This window comes from Bubalus bubalis, chromosome 4 (assembly GCF_019923935.1).
Source record: "Bubalus bubalis isolate 160015118507 breed Murrah chromosome 4, NDDB_SH_1, whole genome shotgun sequence".
In the NCBI taxonomy this organism is placed as follows: domain Eukaryota; kingdom Metazoa; phylum Chordata; class Mammalia; order Artiodactyla; family Bovidae; genus Bubalus; species Bubalus bubalis.
Window position 1 is genome coordinate 115,150,199 of NC_059160.1, and position 18,949 is coordinate 115,169,147.

The 18,949-nt window shown below is 38.2% G+C and overlaps 1 protein-coding gene across 13 annotated transcripts in view; it reads left to right on the plus strand.

Annotated features, from left to right (window-relative positions):
* The first annotated feature begins 4,231 nt into the window (after window positions 1-4,231).
* Window positions 4,232-18,949, plus strand: part of CAPS2 (calcyphosine 2) — a 47,432-nt gene continuing 32,714 nt past the window's right edge. For 2 of the 13 annotated variants that reach the window (XM_025284456.3, XM_025284459.3), the window contains exons 1-7: window positions 4,232-4,646; window positions 8,060-8,220; window positions 8,563-8,672; window positions 12,268-12,316; window positions 13,916-13,961; window positions 14,052-14,177; window positions 15,625-15,795. In XM_025284456.3, the coding sequence (XP_025140241.3) occupies window positions 12,273-12,316; window positions 13,916-13,961; window positions 14,052-14,177; window positions 15,625-15,795 (387 nt within the window). In that variant the 5' untranslated portion in view covers window positions 4,232-4,646; window positions 8,060-8,220; window positions 8,563-8,672; window positions 12,268-12,272. Of the gene's footprint in view, window positions 4,647-4,979; window positions 5,061-8,059; window positions 8,221-8,562; window positions 8,673-12,267; window positions 12,317-12,938; window positions 13,100-13,915; window positions 13,962-14,051; window positions 14,178-15,624; window positions 15,796-18,949 lie in introns of those variants that run through there. The other 11 variants (XM_025284442.3, XM_025284441.3, XM_025284447.3 and 8 more) reach the window with 11 other exon arrangements.

Consider the following 18,949-nt stretch of genomic DNA (forward strand, 5'->3'; position numbering starts at 1 on the left):
GCATTACCCATTCTATACCTATCACTTCCTATTGGTCTTTTTTTCTGCTTTATATTTCTTCATAATCCATATCCTCACATTTTATGATGTAATTTATTTATCAATATATTATTATCATCAGTTCAGTTACTCAGTCGTGTCCGATTCTTTGCAACCGCATGGACTGCAGTATGCCAGGCTTCCCTGTCCATCACCAACTCCAAGATGATGTCATCCAACCATCTCATCCTCTGTCCTCCCCTTCTCTGCCTGGCTTCAATCTTTCCCAGCATCAGGGTATTTTCCAGAGTCAGTTGTTCACATCAGCTGGCCAAAGTATTATTATCATGAAAGTGAAAGTGAAGTCTCTCAGTCGTGTCCAACTCTTTGCGACCCCGTGGACTGTAGCCCACCAGGTTCCTCCATCCATGAGATTCTCCAGGCAAGAATACTGGGTTGCCATTTCCTTCTCCAATTATTGTCATATTCCCCCTCAATTGAATGGGTAGGGATTGCTTGTTATTATTTTGTAACTACTGTATGCCCAGCATTTCAACAGAGGAGTTCAATATTTGATGAGAAAATTAGTAAATGAACCCTTTAAGACTCAAATTAAATATTAGTTACTTTTATGAAGTCCTCTAGTTAGAAGGAATCTCCTGTTATTAAAACAGGTAAGCTTCCTGTATCTTATTACTTTATTTCTCTTTTCCCCTCTGCATTAGTCAGAGTTGTCCGGAACAAACAGAACCAATAGGACAACCTCTCTTTACACACACACACACACACACACAGAGATTTTAAAGAACTTCTCTTTACACACACACATACACAGAGATTTTAAAGAACTTCTCTTTACACACACACATACACACAGAGATTTTAAAGAACCTCTCTTTACACACACACATACACACAGAGATTTTAAAGAACTTCTCTTTACACACACACATACACACAGAGATTTTAAAGAACTGGCTTACACAATTATTGGTGCTGGCAAGACCCAAATCTGTAGGGCAAGCTGACACGCTTAAGATTCAGTAAGAGTTGATGTTGCAGTCTTCAGTCTGCTAGAAACTCAGGCTGAATTTTCATATTGAACTCTGGAGGCAGAATCCAATCATCTTTGGGAAACTAGGTGTTTGCTTTTAAGGCCTTCAACAGGTTGGATGAGGCCCATCCATACCATGAAGAGTAATCTACTGTACTCAGAGTCTATTAAATATTAATCACATCTAAATGCTATCCTCATGAAACATCTATATTCATGTTTGACCAAACAACTGGTCACCACTGTCTAGCCAGGCTGACACATAAAATCAACCATCATATTTTCTTATTCTTCTAAACACTTCATGTGCCTATCTTATTACTTTATTCTTCTTTCTTCCTCACATACTGGATTCAATCAATTTACAAATCCTGTTGGCTCTACGTTTAAAATAATCCAAAAAAAAAAAAAAAGCTCAATATTCAGAAAATGAAAAAAAAAATTAATCCAAACACTTCTTCCCATGCTATGGACACCCAACACCTTGGTTAGAACCACAATCATCTCTTACTAGAATAAAGGTAGTAGTATCCTTTTTCTCAGCGTCTGTGTATTCATTCTTGCTTCATCAAAATTTATTTTCCATAGAAAAGCCAAATTACTCCTTTTAAAACATAAGTAACTAAATAAGTGTTAGTCGCTCAGTCATGTCCAACTCTGTGACCCCATGGACTGTACAGGCTTCTCTGTCTATGAGATTCTCCAGGCAAGAATACGGGAATGGGTTGCCACTCCCTTCTCCAGTCATCTGTTGATGGACTCATTGTTGTGTCCTTCTCTTTGTGACCTTGGACTGCAGCATGCCACACTTCTCCATCCTTTACCATCTCCTAGAGCTTGCTCAACTCATGCCCATTGAGTCAGGAATGCCATCCAACTATCTTGCATCACGTGGCCAAAGTGTTGGAGCTTCAGCTTTAGCATCAGCCCTTCCAATGAATATTCAGGACTGATTTCCTGTAGGATTGACTGGTTTAATCTCCTTGCTGTCAAGAAGACTCTCAAGAGTCTTCTCCAGAACCACAGTTCAAAAGCATCAGTTCTTTGGCTCTCAGTCTTCTTTATGGTCCAACTCTCACATCCATACATGACTACTGGAAAAACCATAGCTTTGTCAGACCCCTTGGACTCTAGCCTACCAGGCTCCTCAGTCCATGGAATTTTCCAGGCAAGAGTACTGGAGTGGGTTGCCATTCCCTTCTCCAGGGTATGTCCCCAACCTAGGGATTGAACCTGGGTCTCCTGAATTGCAGGCAGATTCTTTACTGTCTGAGCCACCAGGGAATCCCAAACATAAGCACCCTCTTTTCAAAACCCTCTAATGACTTCCTGTCACACAAATCAAGTTCAAAATCTAGATGTGACCCACAAGGCTATGCTGAATCTAACCATGGCTGTTCTCCAGCCCCCAACCTCCATTCTCCCCTGGCTCACTCTGCTTCAGCTCCATCCATCAGCTTGAAAGGATGCCCTCTCCTCATGCCTTTTGCACTGACTGTTCCCTTTGCCCAAGAATTCCCCTCAGTGAAACTGTACTTGATTATACAGCATCTCCTACTCTTAATGTCTATCTCATTGACCTCTTATATTTTTCGTCATTGTATTAGTTATCTGACATTATTTATTTATTTTTGTTGCATCTATGAGATTGTAACCCTCACTAAAAGAGTGGCTTTTTTCTTCACTGCTATATATATAAATATGTATGTGTATATATATATATATATATATAGCACCTAGAATAGGTACTGAACCCTTATGCCCTCAATAAATATTGTTTAATGAATTAATGAAGAAATGATCACTCTTTAGCTTACTAAACATGTTGTATATAATTGTAAGCTTCTTTAGAAACCATATCTTATTTGTCAAACACATACTAGGGGCTCTAAATACTTTAGACTCAATAAATAATTTAAAAGGCAATCCTGGATAGGCCTATATACACTACTTTTTCTAACATTGAGTATATATATTTGCAGATTGTAGTTCAATGGATGCTTTCTGAGTTTCAAATACAATCTACTTTGGATCTGCAAACTATTGAGGTTAACATGTGACTAATTTTATTTTGTGTAAAAAGAAATTAATTGGCAGTAATAATGAAAGAGCTTTTGTAATGAATTACTGGCAAAAACTGTAATGAAAACTGGCAAAAAGTACAATTTATATGATCAACCCATCGTCCAAAGTTCTTGCTTCTATACTAGATGTTTTCTGTGTCAGAAATACTGAAGTAGTTTAGGTGTACTAAACCGAAGTGTTCAGAGCCGTAAAGAGACATCTTAATGTTATTTTGCTGAATATCTATTTGTGGAATAGGCAGTTAGGGACCAGAAGTTTTGGTCTTTGGTAATGTTTTGAAAGTTTTTTGTTCTTTTTTTTTCCAGTTTATTTTTGCTTTTCTTTTTGTATGGGGGTAATAGGTGGATAAATTTTTATAGATAAGGAAGAAACAGGAGCGATTACCTTATACCTATTGATTTCACTCATTTCATGCTTTAAAAATGCATTTGTATTTTCTCTTACAAAATGGTTCTAACTTGCAAAGTTAGACACATACATTTGGAGGGGAGCTAATTTTGAAAAGATAGCAGATTAGAAAAACAACTCCATTTTATGGAAAGAACTGGATTAAGTTTAAAAAGATTTTAGTTCTGATTTGGGTATCTGACACTTGGTAGTTTAACTCAGGAGAGTTACAGCATGTTAGAGTAGATTGAAATCTTAGACATATCTCAAACCAGACCTGTCGTTTAACCGATGAGGAGCTGATGCCTAAAGACATTGTGTGCAGAGCAAAGAATAAAAAGAAAGCTTCCTGATTCCTAGGCTTTCATCAGTATTTTAATTTGTAATTATATATATATAAAATTATATAGTGATCATATATGTATATGTGTAAATGTCCACATATTGAAAGTAATATCTTTGTCTCTCTCTTATACTGCAGTCTTGCCTTTTTAAATAATTGCAAGCTCCTGGAAAGCAGACATTCCAGAATACGCTTAAATTTCTTTCCTTCTCAAAACATCAACCGGGCAGCTGAACCCTCGGTCTGTGCCCTATAAAATATGTTAAATAGAATTCACTTTAAAGAAGAATTGCACAAACCGCCGCGGGGCCGACTTTGGCCCTCTTCCGGCGCAGTACAAGAGCAAAAAAGTGCGTCCGCGCAGCTCTCTGCCAAGGCTAGAAACGCGCCGGAACTGGTCTCCTAGGATGCCTGGACGCAGAACAGCTCTGCGGCTTTTCCGCGAGTCCCACTAGGGGTCCGGAGCTCCTGTGGCACATGCCAGGCAGAGGAAGCAAGGGCAGAAACAGCTGAGGGCCGGTAGGTGGGGCCAGCGGAGCCGGGGCCTCGGCCAAAGATCTCTTTTTCCCCGGAAGTGAGAGGGGTCCCGGCCCGGCGCGCAGAGGCCTGTTGTCAAGGCAACCTACAGACGCGGGTCTGAGTTGGCCAGAGCCTTTGCTGAGAGCTGTCTCTTTTGTGGCTCCTCCCCTCTGAAACGGCCTCAAGGGAGTTCTCTCGGTGGAATTGCTTCAGTTTATACCTTTTCCAGCTCTCCCATCTTGGACTTACTCTTTCCCTGGATTGGTTGCGTCATGTCAGGTTGGTTGCCACTTGAGTCCTGCCCTAGTCCATGAATCTCAGGTAGGAAGAGGGTGCTAGTACATTGCAGGTGCTCTTAAGTATAATCTCAGCTTTCTGGGGAGTGATGTGAAGGCAGTTACTCTGCTGTGTTTGAAATTAGGAATGATCCTAAGTTCCATCAGACACCTGGATCTTTATCCCCTGGGCTTCGAGGAGGACTTGATCCTCACCTGCGTGGAGTTTAAATATGAAATTGTATTTACACATCTCTTTTCCTCTCTCCTTGCTTATGGACTGGATTTGATCAATTTATCCTTCGCTTTTCACTATGTTCTGATTTGGTATAAGCAGCCTTATACCCCCTAATACCAAAAGAGAAGTGATGATAATGGAGCTGGACAAAATCATCTTTAAAAATCAGGGAAGTGGAAGGTGAGTTCAGTTCGTTTTGGTAGCACAAAAGCTAACATGGAAAGACATGGTTCTATTAGTTAACAACCCAGCATTCATTATATGCTAGAAATAACGTCTCATGACTTGGCAGCTGTTTGGGTGGAGACAGAAGCCATCAGACCTTGCTCTTCTCTCCTCTTGCTACCCTATCCCCAGCATACCCCAACTACATATTCAGCGCTTAGGGCAAAGACAGCCCTTGGTATGCAATCAGGATTTAGCTCCAAGCCACTTGTTTGAAATGCTGATCTTTTTACCACCAAGTTTAGGTTTCTGGGCTTCCCTGGTGGCTCAGATGGTACAGCCTCTGCCTGCAATGCCAGAGACCGGGGCTCGATCCCGCGTCGGGAAGATCCCCTGTAGAAGGAAATGGCAACCCACTCCAGTACTCTTGCCTAAAGCCTGAAAAATTCCACGGACTGAGGAGCTTGGTACACTACAGTCCATGGGGTCACAAAGAGTCGGACACGAATGAACCACTTCACTTCACTTTACTTTAGGTTTCTGGTTTTCCTTAGTCTGTGCAGCTAATTCCCATCCCCTTCCCTATTGCTTGTACCGGAAATGGTGTAGAACTGAAATTCAGGTCTGAAACCCGTGTGACTTCAAACTCTGCAATAACTAGCGAATAATTTGGCAAAGTAAAATTCACTTTTCTGGGTCTGATAGTCAGAAGGTTGAGCTGTTTTATCAATGCTGCTGCTGCTGCTCTAAGTTGCTTCAGTCGTGTGCGACTCTGTGCGACCCCATAGACGGCAGCCCACCAGGCTCCCCCGTCCCTGGGATTCTCCAGGCAAGAACACTGGAGTGGGTTGCCATTTCCTTCTCCAGCGCGTGAAAGCGAAAAGTGAAAGTGAAGTCGCTCAGTCCTGTCCAACTCTTAACTACCCTATGGACTGCAGCCCTCCAGGCTCCTCCATCCATGGGATTTTACAGCTAGTAATTGTTATTCTGAAATAACACATATCTGAATTCACTTTAACAAATATTTAAGCTCCTACTATTTTCCTGTTAAGTGCTGAGCTATAGCGTGAGGAAAACCAGTAGTAATCTTTGCCTTTTTGAGGATTATAGTTAGAGTGGTGAAGAATCATAGCTACTCTTCTTTATGCTTAATACACTTTGAACACCTTATCTAATTTTTTGAAGACAGAATTTGTAGAGGGGCATTATGATCATGTCATAATAAGTGCAGAGGTGTGAAACTAAGGATATGTTTCAAATGTATTCAGGTATTTGATTATGCATTAGTTTATTTATTGACTTTAGTAAGCATCTGGCATCACTGACTTGATGGACCTGAGTCTGAGTGAACTCTGGGAGTTGGTGATGGACAGGGAGGCCTGGCATGCTGCGATTCATGGGGTCGCAAAGAGTCGGACACGACTGAGTGACTGAACTGAACTGAACTGAACTGAAGCATCTGCTATATTAAAGGCATCAGATACTAACCTTCGTGGTCTTGATTGTTTATTTGGGAGATAAAAAGAGCTAATTACAGTGAAGAATGATGACTGTCATGCCTGGGGAAAGGAACGAGAAGATCATGGACATTTAGGGTATAAATTTTGTTGTTTTTATTATTTTCACGCACGGTACGGTGACTTAAAGTGGCCCATAGTGATTTGAAATGGCTATAATGTTGTGCTGTGCTTCAGCTTTTTGCAACCCTATGGACTATAGCCTGCCAGGCTCCTCTGTCCATGCGTTTCTCCGGACAAGCATACTGGAGTAGGTTGCCAGGGGATCTTCCCCATCTAGGAATAGAACCTGTGTCTCTTGTGTCTCCTTCATTGGCAGGAGTGTTCTTTACCACGAGTGCCATGTGGGAAGCTGGACGATAATGTTACTAAGGTGTAAATAATGTGAGGCTGATGTATGGAGTCAGGCAGGTAGCTGATTGTTTAGCACCTCTGTTTCAACTCGGTTTGATGGCCACTAGTCATCTTGGCAAATACAATAGCGCTTGCGAAGTGACTCAAAGTGCTGGGCCTTCTTTGCTGCTCAGGCTTTTCTCTGGTTCTGGTGAGTGGGGGCTGCTGTCTGGTTGAGGTGCACGGGCTTCTCTCTGTGGCGGCTTCTCTTTTGTGGAACACGGGCTCTAGGGCATCTGGCTTCAACAGCTGTGGCATGTGGGCTCAGTAGTTGTGGCTCCTGTGCCCTAGAGCACAGGCTCAATATTTGTGGTGCATGGGCTTCATTGCTGCATGGCATTTGGGATCTTCCTGGATCAGGAATCGAACCTGAGTCTCCTGCATTGGCAGGCAGACTCTTCACCACTGAGTCACCAGAGGAGCCACAAAGTTTCTTCCTTCTGAAAGCTATCTCTGAAAAGAAAGCCATTTGCTAGTGCTGTCAGGGTGTTCTCAAATCTAATGATCTGGGATGCTTTCAGAATAAGTCTGCTGTTGATTGGTAAATCTTCCTGACTTCGCTCATGCAGTAGAACCCCAGGCTTAGGGCAAGGGAGTTTTTGGAGAGAGGGCTATGGAAATGGGTGTCAATGGGGACGATCAACAGCCAAGAGTCGGACGTGACTCAGCAACTAAACAACAACAACAACAGCAACATGAATAGAAGAGAGTTTTATTTGAGTCAAAACTAAGGACTATAGTGGGCGGGGCTTCCTGGGTGGCGCTAGTGGTAAAGAACCTATGTGCCAGTGCAGGAGATCTAAGAGGCATGGGTTCAATCCCTGGGCCAGGAAGACTCCCTGGAGGAGAACATGGCAACCCACTCCAATTTCTTATCTGGAGAATCCCATGGATAGAGCAGCCTGGCTGGCTACAGTCCATAGGGTCACACACAGTCAAACACGACTGAAGTGACTAGCATGCACGCAGGGGACTATAGCCTGGAAAACATCCTCTCAGATAGCTCTGAGGAAAATGCTCTGGAGCAGATGGGTTTTCAGCACAGTTTTATATCTTGTCATAACAAAGACCATCATAACAGGAGTACATTTACATTCCTTCAAGGTTTTGAAAAGACGTCTACACAGTGAGTCAGTATCACCTGGAACGGGAGCTTAATCGTTGAAGGTATGAGTCAATGCTGCTTAAAATCTTGGCTCCTGTCTGACCTGCGCATCCATCTTCAGATCTTTCTCACTCTGATCGTCCCGCCTTCCGTTTATAAGGTGATTAATTGGGTCCCCCGGATAATTCAGGATAATCTCCATATTTTGAAATCCTAACTTAATCATATCTGGAAAACTTTTCGCCATTTAAGGTAACATACTCATAGAGTCTGATGATTAGGACATGAACGTCTTCAGGGGGGCCATTGCTCAGACTAATATTTACCCCATAAATGTTGCCCCACATAATGTAGTCGCCTCACAGAAAGTTGATTTTGGTGAAAGATGGAAAAGTGATTAACCACCTGACTTCTTTCCATGTAATATTATTATGTAATTTGTATGACTTATTTAATATTAGAATAAGACTTACAATTTTATATTGTTTTACCTTTTTCAAAGTATACTGCTTGGTAAAGACATGAACTTGAATGGATTTGGAGGTTAAAAGAGTTGCTCTTTCTCCTAAAACTCAAACTCAGCCATTCTCTGGAAGAAAGAAGCTACTATAAGTATGTATGCTATATAATTTTCCTCTTGTAGGATGATGCATTAAATAATTTTCTGACTCCTTTCTTTGTGTTTTTATGACAATTCATCCTCCCAAATATTTAGAATTAATACTTAGATTCGAATAACAGAAAAAATTGAAGATAATCATTACTTGAAAATTGATCATTACTTGAATGTTTTATTTTTAATTAAGCTTAATATAAATGTTTTCTTATTATTATTTAAGAATTGTCTATGTATGTCTGCATACATATAAAATAAAAAAATTAAAAAAGGAGAAAGAATAAGAAAATAATCAATATATATTATGTGTTAGCTAGGTAGGAAAAGAATCTGGGTTTCTATTGTTAGGACTTTCACTCTTTTCAACCTTCATAATATCACTACTGTATATTATCGATTAGGTGTAAGTGTAAAGCTACTTTGTCTCTGTAATCACCACAGAATTGAGCAAACATAAAATTTAGTTTAGAAATACATAACATTGATATATATTTCCTTGCTATTCTTACTGTTTCAAATACTGAATGCCTACTTACTGTTTATCAGCAAACACAATAAATGTTTCAGCAGTTTACTTTATTCTTACAACAAACCTTTGAGTTAGGTATTATTATTAACCTCCCTTATTTATTTTTATCTATCTATTTATTTGGGAAAAGGAAGGATTTATTACTTGCAGCAAGTAAGGAGAACAGTATGGACCTTTTCCCAAAGCACACTCTCCCTGAACTGCAAGACTGGGGAAGTTTTAAGCTAAGGGTCCATGCATGTTCATGATGGGGCTTGAGCAGAGGAGAATTGAGTGTAGAATAGGGGCAAAGGTTGACAGAGTCCAGGCGTTACTTGACTGAAGTCAGAAGGGTCAACAGCATCATTTCATCCTCCACCTCGGTGGGGGCCTTAGTTCCAAATAAACCTAATTAGTTTAACATTCCTCTCTGAGATGTTTAAGGGTTCCTTTCAAGCATCCGGAGTTAATTGGAGGCTGGTGTCAGGACTCACTAAAGCTCAGGTTCTTTATTTCTGGTTGCAGAAAGAATTTAGGGAGAGACAGAGTGATAGGTAAGAAGTGGATTTATTTAGAGGTACGCATTCCATAGAGAGAATGTGGTCCATCCCCAAAGGTAAGGGTGGCCCTGGGAGAAGCACATTCCACAGTGTGGACCATCTCCCAAGGGGACAGGCCTCACCTGCTTTTAGATATGGAAGAACTGAGGCTCCTAGAGATTAAGTTGGAGAAGGCAATGGCACCCCACTCCAGTACTCTTGCCTGGAAAATCCCATGGACGGAGGAGCCTGGTAGGCTGCAGTCCATGGGGTCGCTAAGAGTGGGCTACGACTGAGCGACTTCACTTTCACTTTTCACTTTCATGCATTGGAGAAGGAAATGGCAACCCACTCCAGTGTTCTTGCCTAGAGAATCCCAGGGATGAGGGAGCCTGGTGGGCTGTCTTCTATGGGGTCGCACAGAGTCGGACATGACTGAAGCGACTTAGCAGCAGCAGCAGCAGCAGCAGAGATTAAGTGACTTGTCAGGATTTTGAGCTTCAGTTCTGACTTCAGTATCTGTGCTCTTTCCTCTGTGTTCAGCCATCTCCCTTATATACATGAGTGACAGCTTTGGGGTTTTTATGGTTCACAATATTATGGGTTAAATCTGAACTATTTGATAATTTTAATCAAAGCAGCCCTTCTTGGGAGAGGCTATACAGGTGTAAGTTCAGAGAATATGTGGCAAATCTCTGTACATTTTATGCAGTTTTGCTGTGAACCTAAAACTTCTAAAAAATAAAATGCATTAAAAATGAATTGGATAAAATAAATGTTGGATACAAAAATATCCAACTTTTAAAATAAAAATATTTTTGGCTTTATGGCTGCACAGTGTCTCCACTTGGCAGTTTTTTTGAGAACGCATAGGCAATTTGTAAATAAATGAACATGGCTGTGTGCCAACGAAACTTTAGCATAAAAACAAAGCTGAGTCTAGATTGCTGATCTCTGGCCTAGGGATTTGCAAACTATAATTTATCTTTATTCTGGATTGGCTAGCACAAGGGTCGCACAGAGTCGGACACGACTGAAGTGACTTAGCATAGCAGACAGGAAAGATAACTGCCATTCTGAAATATGTATCCCTATGGCCTCATTATTAGATAGACCTATTTAACAGATTTTAATATGTCTGTTAAAACATTTTCTTGGGAATAATAATGATCATGAAGATGATGAAAACTACAGCTATATTCTATTTAGATCCTCTGTCCACAGAGAACCCCATGGACAGAGGAGTCTGGCAGGCTACAGTCCGTGCTGTCGCAGAGAGGCAGAGACAACTGAACAACTAACACTCACTTTTTACTCTTTCATATATATGAAATTATATTTTAGATTTATTATTAAATAGAATCAATATATACATTTGTTTTTATTTTGTTATTATATATTAAATATATATACATCCATTTAGATGATCATCTTGTGACTTTACGTTCCTACATTTTAACTATTTATTGGGACAGTACTTAATACAATGCCATATTAAAGTTGATACTGAGCTGAATTTTTCTCTGAGTTTTTCTCGTAGTCTGAGTGATGAAGCCCAGTCTTGAATATAATTTCTGTACTTGCTATCAATATAAAAATGACCCAGTAGATAATATTTCACAAGTAAGCTGTAAGTGCTTATAAATAAATTATTTCCTGCTTTTATTAACTTTAGCTTTCCCCAAGATTCCTACATAGTTCTTTTTCCATGGTGGCTAAGCTCACTGTAATATTCAGGTCTTTGCCTATTTTTTTCCCCCACAGGTACATAAAGATGACATTTTATTGTCAATGTATTGAAACATATTAGTTTTTTTTAATTTATATTTTTTAATTGAAGAATAATTACTTTACAGAATTTTGTTGTTTTCTGTCAAACCTCAACATGAATCAGCCATAGGTATCCATTTATCCCCTCCCTTTGAACCCATTTTTTTAGCAATAAAATCAAATATTTACAAACATATACCTGTATATATTTGTCATTTTTTACTTAAATCCTATACTGTCTTCCCATTTCCTTTGGGATAAAGTCCAGGCTCCTTAATTTGCATTATAATTTAACAGCTCTGTCCACTACCTCCTCACACTCTGGATTTCAGTCTCTTCTGTCAGCTCTTGCCTGTGGGCCTGTGCAGTATAAGTTGTTCTTCCTGGCTTGAGCAGTTTTCTCCCTTCTCTCTTGGTCTGGCTAACTAACTCCTACCTATCCTTCACAGCTCCATTTAAAGTTTCCTTTTTTATTTTGAAAAAAGCTAACTCAATTCCCTAGACTAGGTTGGGTACACACGCTCTGTGCAGCTGCTCTGTCTCAGCATGTATTTTCCACATTGTCTGAGTGAATGTCTTCCTGAGCAGAGTCCTATGCCGGTTATGGTCCTATCTCTGCATATCAAGCACAGTAGGGATGGGGCTTCCTAAATATTTCTTATATAAGCTTACTGAGAAAAATTATAATTGGTCTTGTTGCATTGGCACATTGGTTATCTTTTAAAGTATAAATAAATGACACATGCATACTGATTCTAATTTTTTTAATTAAAGCAAAGATGGACCTCAAATCATGTGCTATGGCGGATCCTTGCCTACCTGTGTAAGTTACATTTCTTCATATTTGAACTGTTTAATGGGTAAATATGTAAATATACATTGACAAGCAAATAAAGAAAGAAAAATTACATATTTAGCTATGACTATGAACTACAGAAAAGTTTATATACATGTTGATGCCCTGAAAATTATTCTGTCCAAACTAAAGTATTTCCTGTGATAGGACTAAGGCTAATACTTCCCTTGTTGTTTAATTTTCTTTAGTATTATTTTTATATTTTCCTGAAAACATTAAAATATTATTTTATTTAGAAAATTCAGCTAAGAGCACTTATTAAAAAATGTATATAAAATATTGCACTTTTATTGGGATGGTCAAAATGGATTTAATAGGAGGTTATCTGTTCTTTAATCTTATCTTGAGGAATATGATGATTTTATCAGTCTTATTAAAGTGATTTAATTTTAGACTGGAATACATTAATTGTTGTATATTTAAAATTTTTGCTTTTTAAAATTTGGAAGGATATGATTTTTATATTCTTTCAAATATTGGGTTGGCCAAAATGTTCATCTGGGTTTTTCTGTAACATCTTATGGAAAAGTTCAAATGAACTTTTTGGTCAATCCAATATATTAGACTACAGGGCTTCTTGGAAAATAGAAATTAAAAAGTAATATATTAACCTGAACTATATAAAAATGACATTTTTATAGATTAACAATGGGCAAATATCAGCAATTTCACATGTTCCACAAAATAGATACCTGTTTGCTCATCCAGACAAAGAACAGAGCTGGGTGTACATGCTGGATACAGTATTGAGTAAGTGATGACAGTCAGTCGTTTGCTGGAAAATGTCTAACAACTGGTTTTCTAGACATGTACTGTAAGGTTATCATATGTTTTACTTGCTAATTATAAATAAAGTTAAGTATATTTTAAGTTGATTATACGTTTTCTGTGAAAATATCAATCAGGGTGAATATTGGTTGATAGTTTCATTAATTGTAGAGTGACATGAGCGATTTCTTTGCTGAATCAAGTAATAGTTTTGAATACTAGAATAATATTTTCTCAGTTTTTTGTTATTCACCATGTGACAGTCACAGGGAATACTTTAAGTTTAATATGCACTACTAACATTTTCTCCACCACGTTTATCAGCCTTGGAAATCAACAAAATAATATATCAAGGCCTGATTCATAACATCTGCCCATGTTTGTGTAAATAATCCCACTGTGGCTGATTTCAGTCTATCACTGAACACAGAGTTGGAAAGATATGCCAGCCCTGTATTGCCATTCAGATATGATAGCTATAAATAAACTCTATAAAGCAAGAAATAGTGAAGTATAGTTAAGCTAGTAAGAAGTGAGGGGTTTTGAATATTTATTACCTTTGTTTTTCATATAATTGATGTAATTATAAGTTTACATAATTTTAATCTTAATAATTCTGTGTTAACAACCTGTGCAAAATATTACTGAACATTTAACAAAAGCCTCTCACAGCTGGTAAGAACCAGCACACAATTGGCTTCAGTTTACCTGTTTATATAGTAAGATATAGCATATATGACTTGCAACTATTAAAGACTCATTTAAAAAAATTATGGGATACATAACTATTTCTTTCAGGGTCCCACAGCTTGATCTGGGAAGCCTTGTTGACTCTGATGAGGAGGTAATTTTTACTTGGTATTTCATATTATAAACATTTGAACACAGTGCTATAGGTAGCATATCACTAGTGTCATTTAATTTTATTTTTTAGGATGGTTTACCATATATGCCACTTAGTACAGCACATATTCATTTTAACCCAACAAATTCATCTTTTGCTTTTGGTTGGGTAACACCGTGTCACAAACTGTATACTCAGCATCATCTATATGACCTGGTTAGTATTTACTTCCTATTACCAACTCTCAGAAGTACAGCATGCACTTGTCACTCTATTTAATCCATAAATTTCATTATATTCAATCTCTGTTTTGTTTAGTTTAAATATAGTTAGTGTCTATTAGGATTTCCCTGGTGGCCCAGACGGTACAGAATCTGCCTGCAATACAGGAGACCTGTGTTCGATCCCTGGGTGGGGAAGGTCCCCTGGAGAAGGGAATGGCTACCCACTCCAGTGTTCTTGCCTGGAGGATTCCATGGACAGAGGAGCCTGGCAGTCTACAGTCCACGGGGTCCAAAGAGTCGGACACAACTGGATGACTAACACACACGCATAGTGTATATTAGTATCTCAGACAATACTGTTGATGAATTTTACTTTGTTTTACATTTTTGCCTCACATAAGAATGGCATTTTTAAAATGCCTTACAAAATTGGTAAACTACAGGTTTATACTAATGGCAGAAAATTAGATCAGATGTTGCTAGTTTAACAATGTAAAACTGGTCTCTTGAAACTTGTATGTCTCTTGACATACTTTAGGCTATGAGGATACTATGAAGTAAATAATAACTATTTATTCCAAACTGTCTCCTTGGGACATATTTATACTTGAAACAATATTAAGGGTTTTATTTCATGTCACGAGCACAAGTTCTGACTAGCAGTCTTTGACCAGGTGGGCTCACTTTTCTGTCTTTGTTAATCTTTTTCCATTCGTGATCTCCGCCATCTTGTCTTGGTTAAATTACATGAAAGTACCTTAATCGGCATCATGTTACAGTTTCCACCCAAAGCTTCTTCTCATTCTTCTCCTGGGGTATAGACTTGGATACAAAATGTTTCAAATAGAAAATGTTGTACTGGCTTTATCCTCCTATTGGAGTTGCTGTCCCTCTCTGGGACAGTATATATTTTCTTACTATTCTTTGTAGGTTTCTCTTATCTCCTGGCTGTGCTACCTTTCATTCCATGGACATGTGGAAGGGAGCCAGATAACACCATAAGACAGAATATTTCAATATTCTAGAAATGGCAACCAGAGCTTCTCAATATGAGTGACCTCCAATTCCAATGACTATTCTGGAAGAAATGTTTTGCAATGGAGGTTTTCTGAGGCAGGAGTAAAATAATCTATCTAAAACTCCTAAGTAGAGAGAAATGTCTTTCTTTCTTCTCTCTGTTCTAGAACTAGGACTGATCTCCAGCTGTGAAACAAGATATAGGCTTAGGGTATTTGAGGCCAGTGCCCACTCAGGCATGCTGCACCAGCTAAATGTTTTAAATATTACCTCTCCTTAGAAAATAGATCATAGTGATCTGTTTCTTAAGCATAAATGCTAAGGTAAATGGTAAACTTGTTTAATGTTAATAAGGAAAATTAATAGTAATTTTGAATTTTGTATCACGATAGCATTCTTTTTCTTTTTACTTCTTGGAGCAGGACAGAATACCTGAAAATTTGCCAGCACCAACAGACAAATATAAACTAAAACATCAGCAATACAAAACGGAAATGACAGGGGGATATAAACAATACAGTCAGAGAAATGCCGAAAAGGCAGAGTCAAGTATCACACGTCAACAGACTCCAAGAAACAAGACAGATGACAAGGTAATGTGCGAGGCTTTACAAAATTGTAATGGAATTTAAAGGAAACAGTGTTTTTATTATAGAAACATCTTTTTGCCTGATTTATCTTGCCGTTAATCATAATAAAGTATAATGCTGCTGCTGCTAAGTCACTTCAGTCATGTCCAACTCTGTGCAACCCCATAGATGGCAGCCCACCAGGCGCACCCGTCCTTGGGATTCTCCAGGCAAGAACACTGGAGTGGGTTGCCATTTCCTTCTCCAATGCATGAAAGTGAAAAGTGAAAGTGAAGTCGCTCAGTTGTATCTGACTATTCGTGACCCCATGGACTGCAGCCCACCAGGCTCCTCCATCCATGGGATTTTCCAGGCAAGAGTACTGGAGTGGGGTGCCATTGCCTTCTCCGAATAAAGTATAATAGGTAACACTTATTTCTGTGTGCCAGGGACTCTCTTTAAGGACTTTACTTAAATTAACTAGTTTATTCTTCACAACAACTTCAGTGGGTTATTATCACCATTTTCAGATGTGAAAAATTTAGTTATATGACCTAATCTTTTCTCTGTAGTTTTTCACTTGCCTTGGGTTGGAAATAAGGCAATATTACATATCTGTTTCTGATGTAGCTGTCTTGAACTCTATTTGTCTCACTTTACAGACTAAACTTTAAAGTTGAAAAGTGGTTTCAGACTTTCAAGTGACCTTGTTTTATTTTAAAACTGTCATCACTCCATGATTGTTTTCTAGTTGAGTTAGGGAGATATTTTTAATATCATGAATCGCTGAAGCTGTTATATTTTAATTTAATCTTAATTAGATATAAACTCACCATTCATGAATATAAGAGCAAAGTAAACATAATAAATTTAATGGTGTTTCACAAGCATATCAAAAAGGTGAACCGTGAATTTTAGAAAGGTTTGGAAACATAATTTATGATACTACTGGTCATAAATAAAGAGCACTTAGATACAATTCTTCATTCAGTTAACTTTTAATAAGAATAATGTATTTTCAGGGAAGTTTGATAGTTGTATTACTTAGCATTTACTGTTGAGTAAAAAGAATAAGTTGTAAAACCTTTCTAAAATTCAACTTTGACCTTTCTGGTATGCTTGTGAAAGCCATTAAATTGATTATATTTACTTTGCTCCTATATTTATGAATGGTCAGTTTATACCTAAATAAGTTGTAAGTGGATGTGGCATATCAGATTTTTTTTTCTAATCCATGTAGGGACTATCTGGAACTCACTAAAACCCATGGTATTTCACTAAAAGAGAAACAAAAGTTATGGGACTATTTGGTCTTTTTTATTTTAAAGCTAATTTTCCAGATTCAAACAGATGTACATAAATATAGTATTCTAGTGTCTGTAATAGCAGGTAGGACAATTTCATAACTGTTTAGCATCTGGGTGTGTAGTATCTGTAGGATCTACCATGTGATATTTAGACCACTGTAATAATGTTGGGAAAACAGAATGAAAGTTTCTGTAAGTGCATGCTTTCCTTTTCATGGCAAAACAATTCAAATAGTTTTAAAGAAAAACCTCGATACCCTGAACACAAGTTCAAATGAGGATGCTTTGTTTACTTTTGGTTTAAGAGAAGATAAATATTGTTTGCAAATCTTCCCATATGAATAAGGGTTTTATAAATAAAAGCCAGTATTTGCATATGTTCTTTTGGAGAAGATCTTGTTTTACTTTTTTGATTCTTTTAACTTACATATTAGAAGTTTACTATGTCTTTGGTAGTCTTACAAAAAATCCCTGGTTTCTATATATTTTATATATAATAATCTTGTACTTACGGAGTTTGAGCAACTTATCTGATGTCATTTAAAAGTATACTCTTATTAGAACCAAAACTGCTGTATAAATTTGTTGTTAATAAATCCTATTATAATTACATGAATTACCACTGGGATAGTAAATCTCTAGAAATAAAAGAGGTCCCTGATATCTGAAACATAGCCCCTCTTTAAAGCAGGAAGTCACATGCAAATTGATTCTCTTTGCTGATAAAGAAAAGCTAAAGTTAGATGAATTTAGAATCCAAGACAATAATTAAAGGCTATAGCTACTAATTAAATAGGCTGATACATCAATCAACTGATAATATCAAACAGTAAAATAGTTCCACTCTGCTTGATTCTAAAGGCAAAATTCCTGTGTTGAGTTTTCCTTCCATTTAGTATAAAAGGTGATGAATCTCACTATCAAATTGTTTTACCACCTAAAATGTAAATTTATATATATTTGTGTGTGTGCATATATATATTTTTAAAGTAATGAAATACCTTTAAATAAAACACTGAAAATCAAACTTCAATTTTACAGGAAATAATATTAATTCCCAAATTAATATTAATTAATTGTACTTACGTTCAGTTGTGTTCAGTTCAGTCTCTCAGTCATGTCCGACTCTTTGCGACCTCATGAACCGCAGCATGCCAGGCATCTCTGTCCATCACCAACTCCCAGAGTCCACCCAAACCCATGTCCATTGAGTCGGTGATGCCATCCAGCCATCTCAAACTCTGTTGTCCCCTTCTCCTCCTGCCCTCAATCTTTCCCAGCATCAGGGTCTTCTCAAATGAGTCAGCTCTTCACATCAGGCGGCCAAAGGATTGGAGTTTCACCTTCAACATCAGTCCTTCCAATGAACACCCTGGACTGATCTCCTTTAGGATGGACTAGTTGAATGTCCTTGCAGTCCAAGGGACTCTCAAGAGTCTTCAACACCACAGTTCAAAAGCATCAATTCTTCTGCGCTCAGCTTTCTTTATAGACCAACTCTCACATCCATACATGACTACTGGAAAAACCGTAGCCTTAACGAAATGGACCTTTGTTGACAAAGTAATGTCTCAGCTTTTTAATATGCTGTCTAGGTTGATCATAACTTTTCTTCCAAGGAGTAAGTGTCTTTTAATTTCCTGGCTGCAATCACCATCTGCAGTGATTTTGGAGCCCCCCAAAATAAAGTCAGCCACTGTTTCCACTGTTTCCCCATCTATTTGCCATGAAGTGATGGGACCAGATGCCATGATCTTCGTTTTATGAATGTTGAGTTTTAAGCCAACTTTTTCACTCTCCTCTTTCACCTTCTCAAGATGCTCTTCAGTTCTTCTTCACTTTCTGTCATAAGGGTGGTGTTATCTGCATAT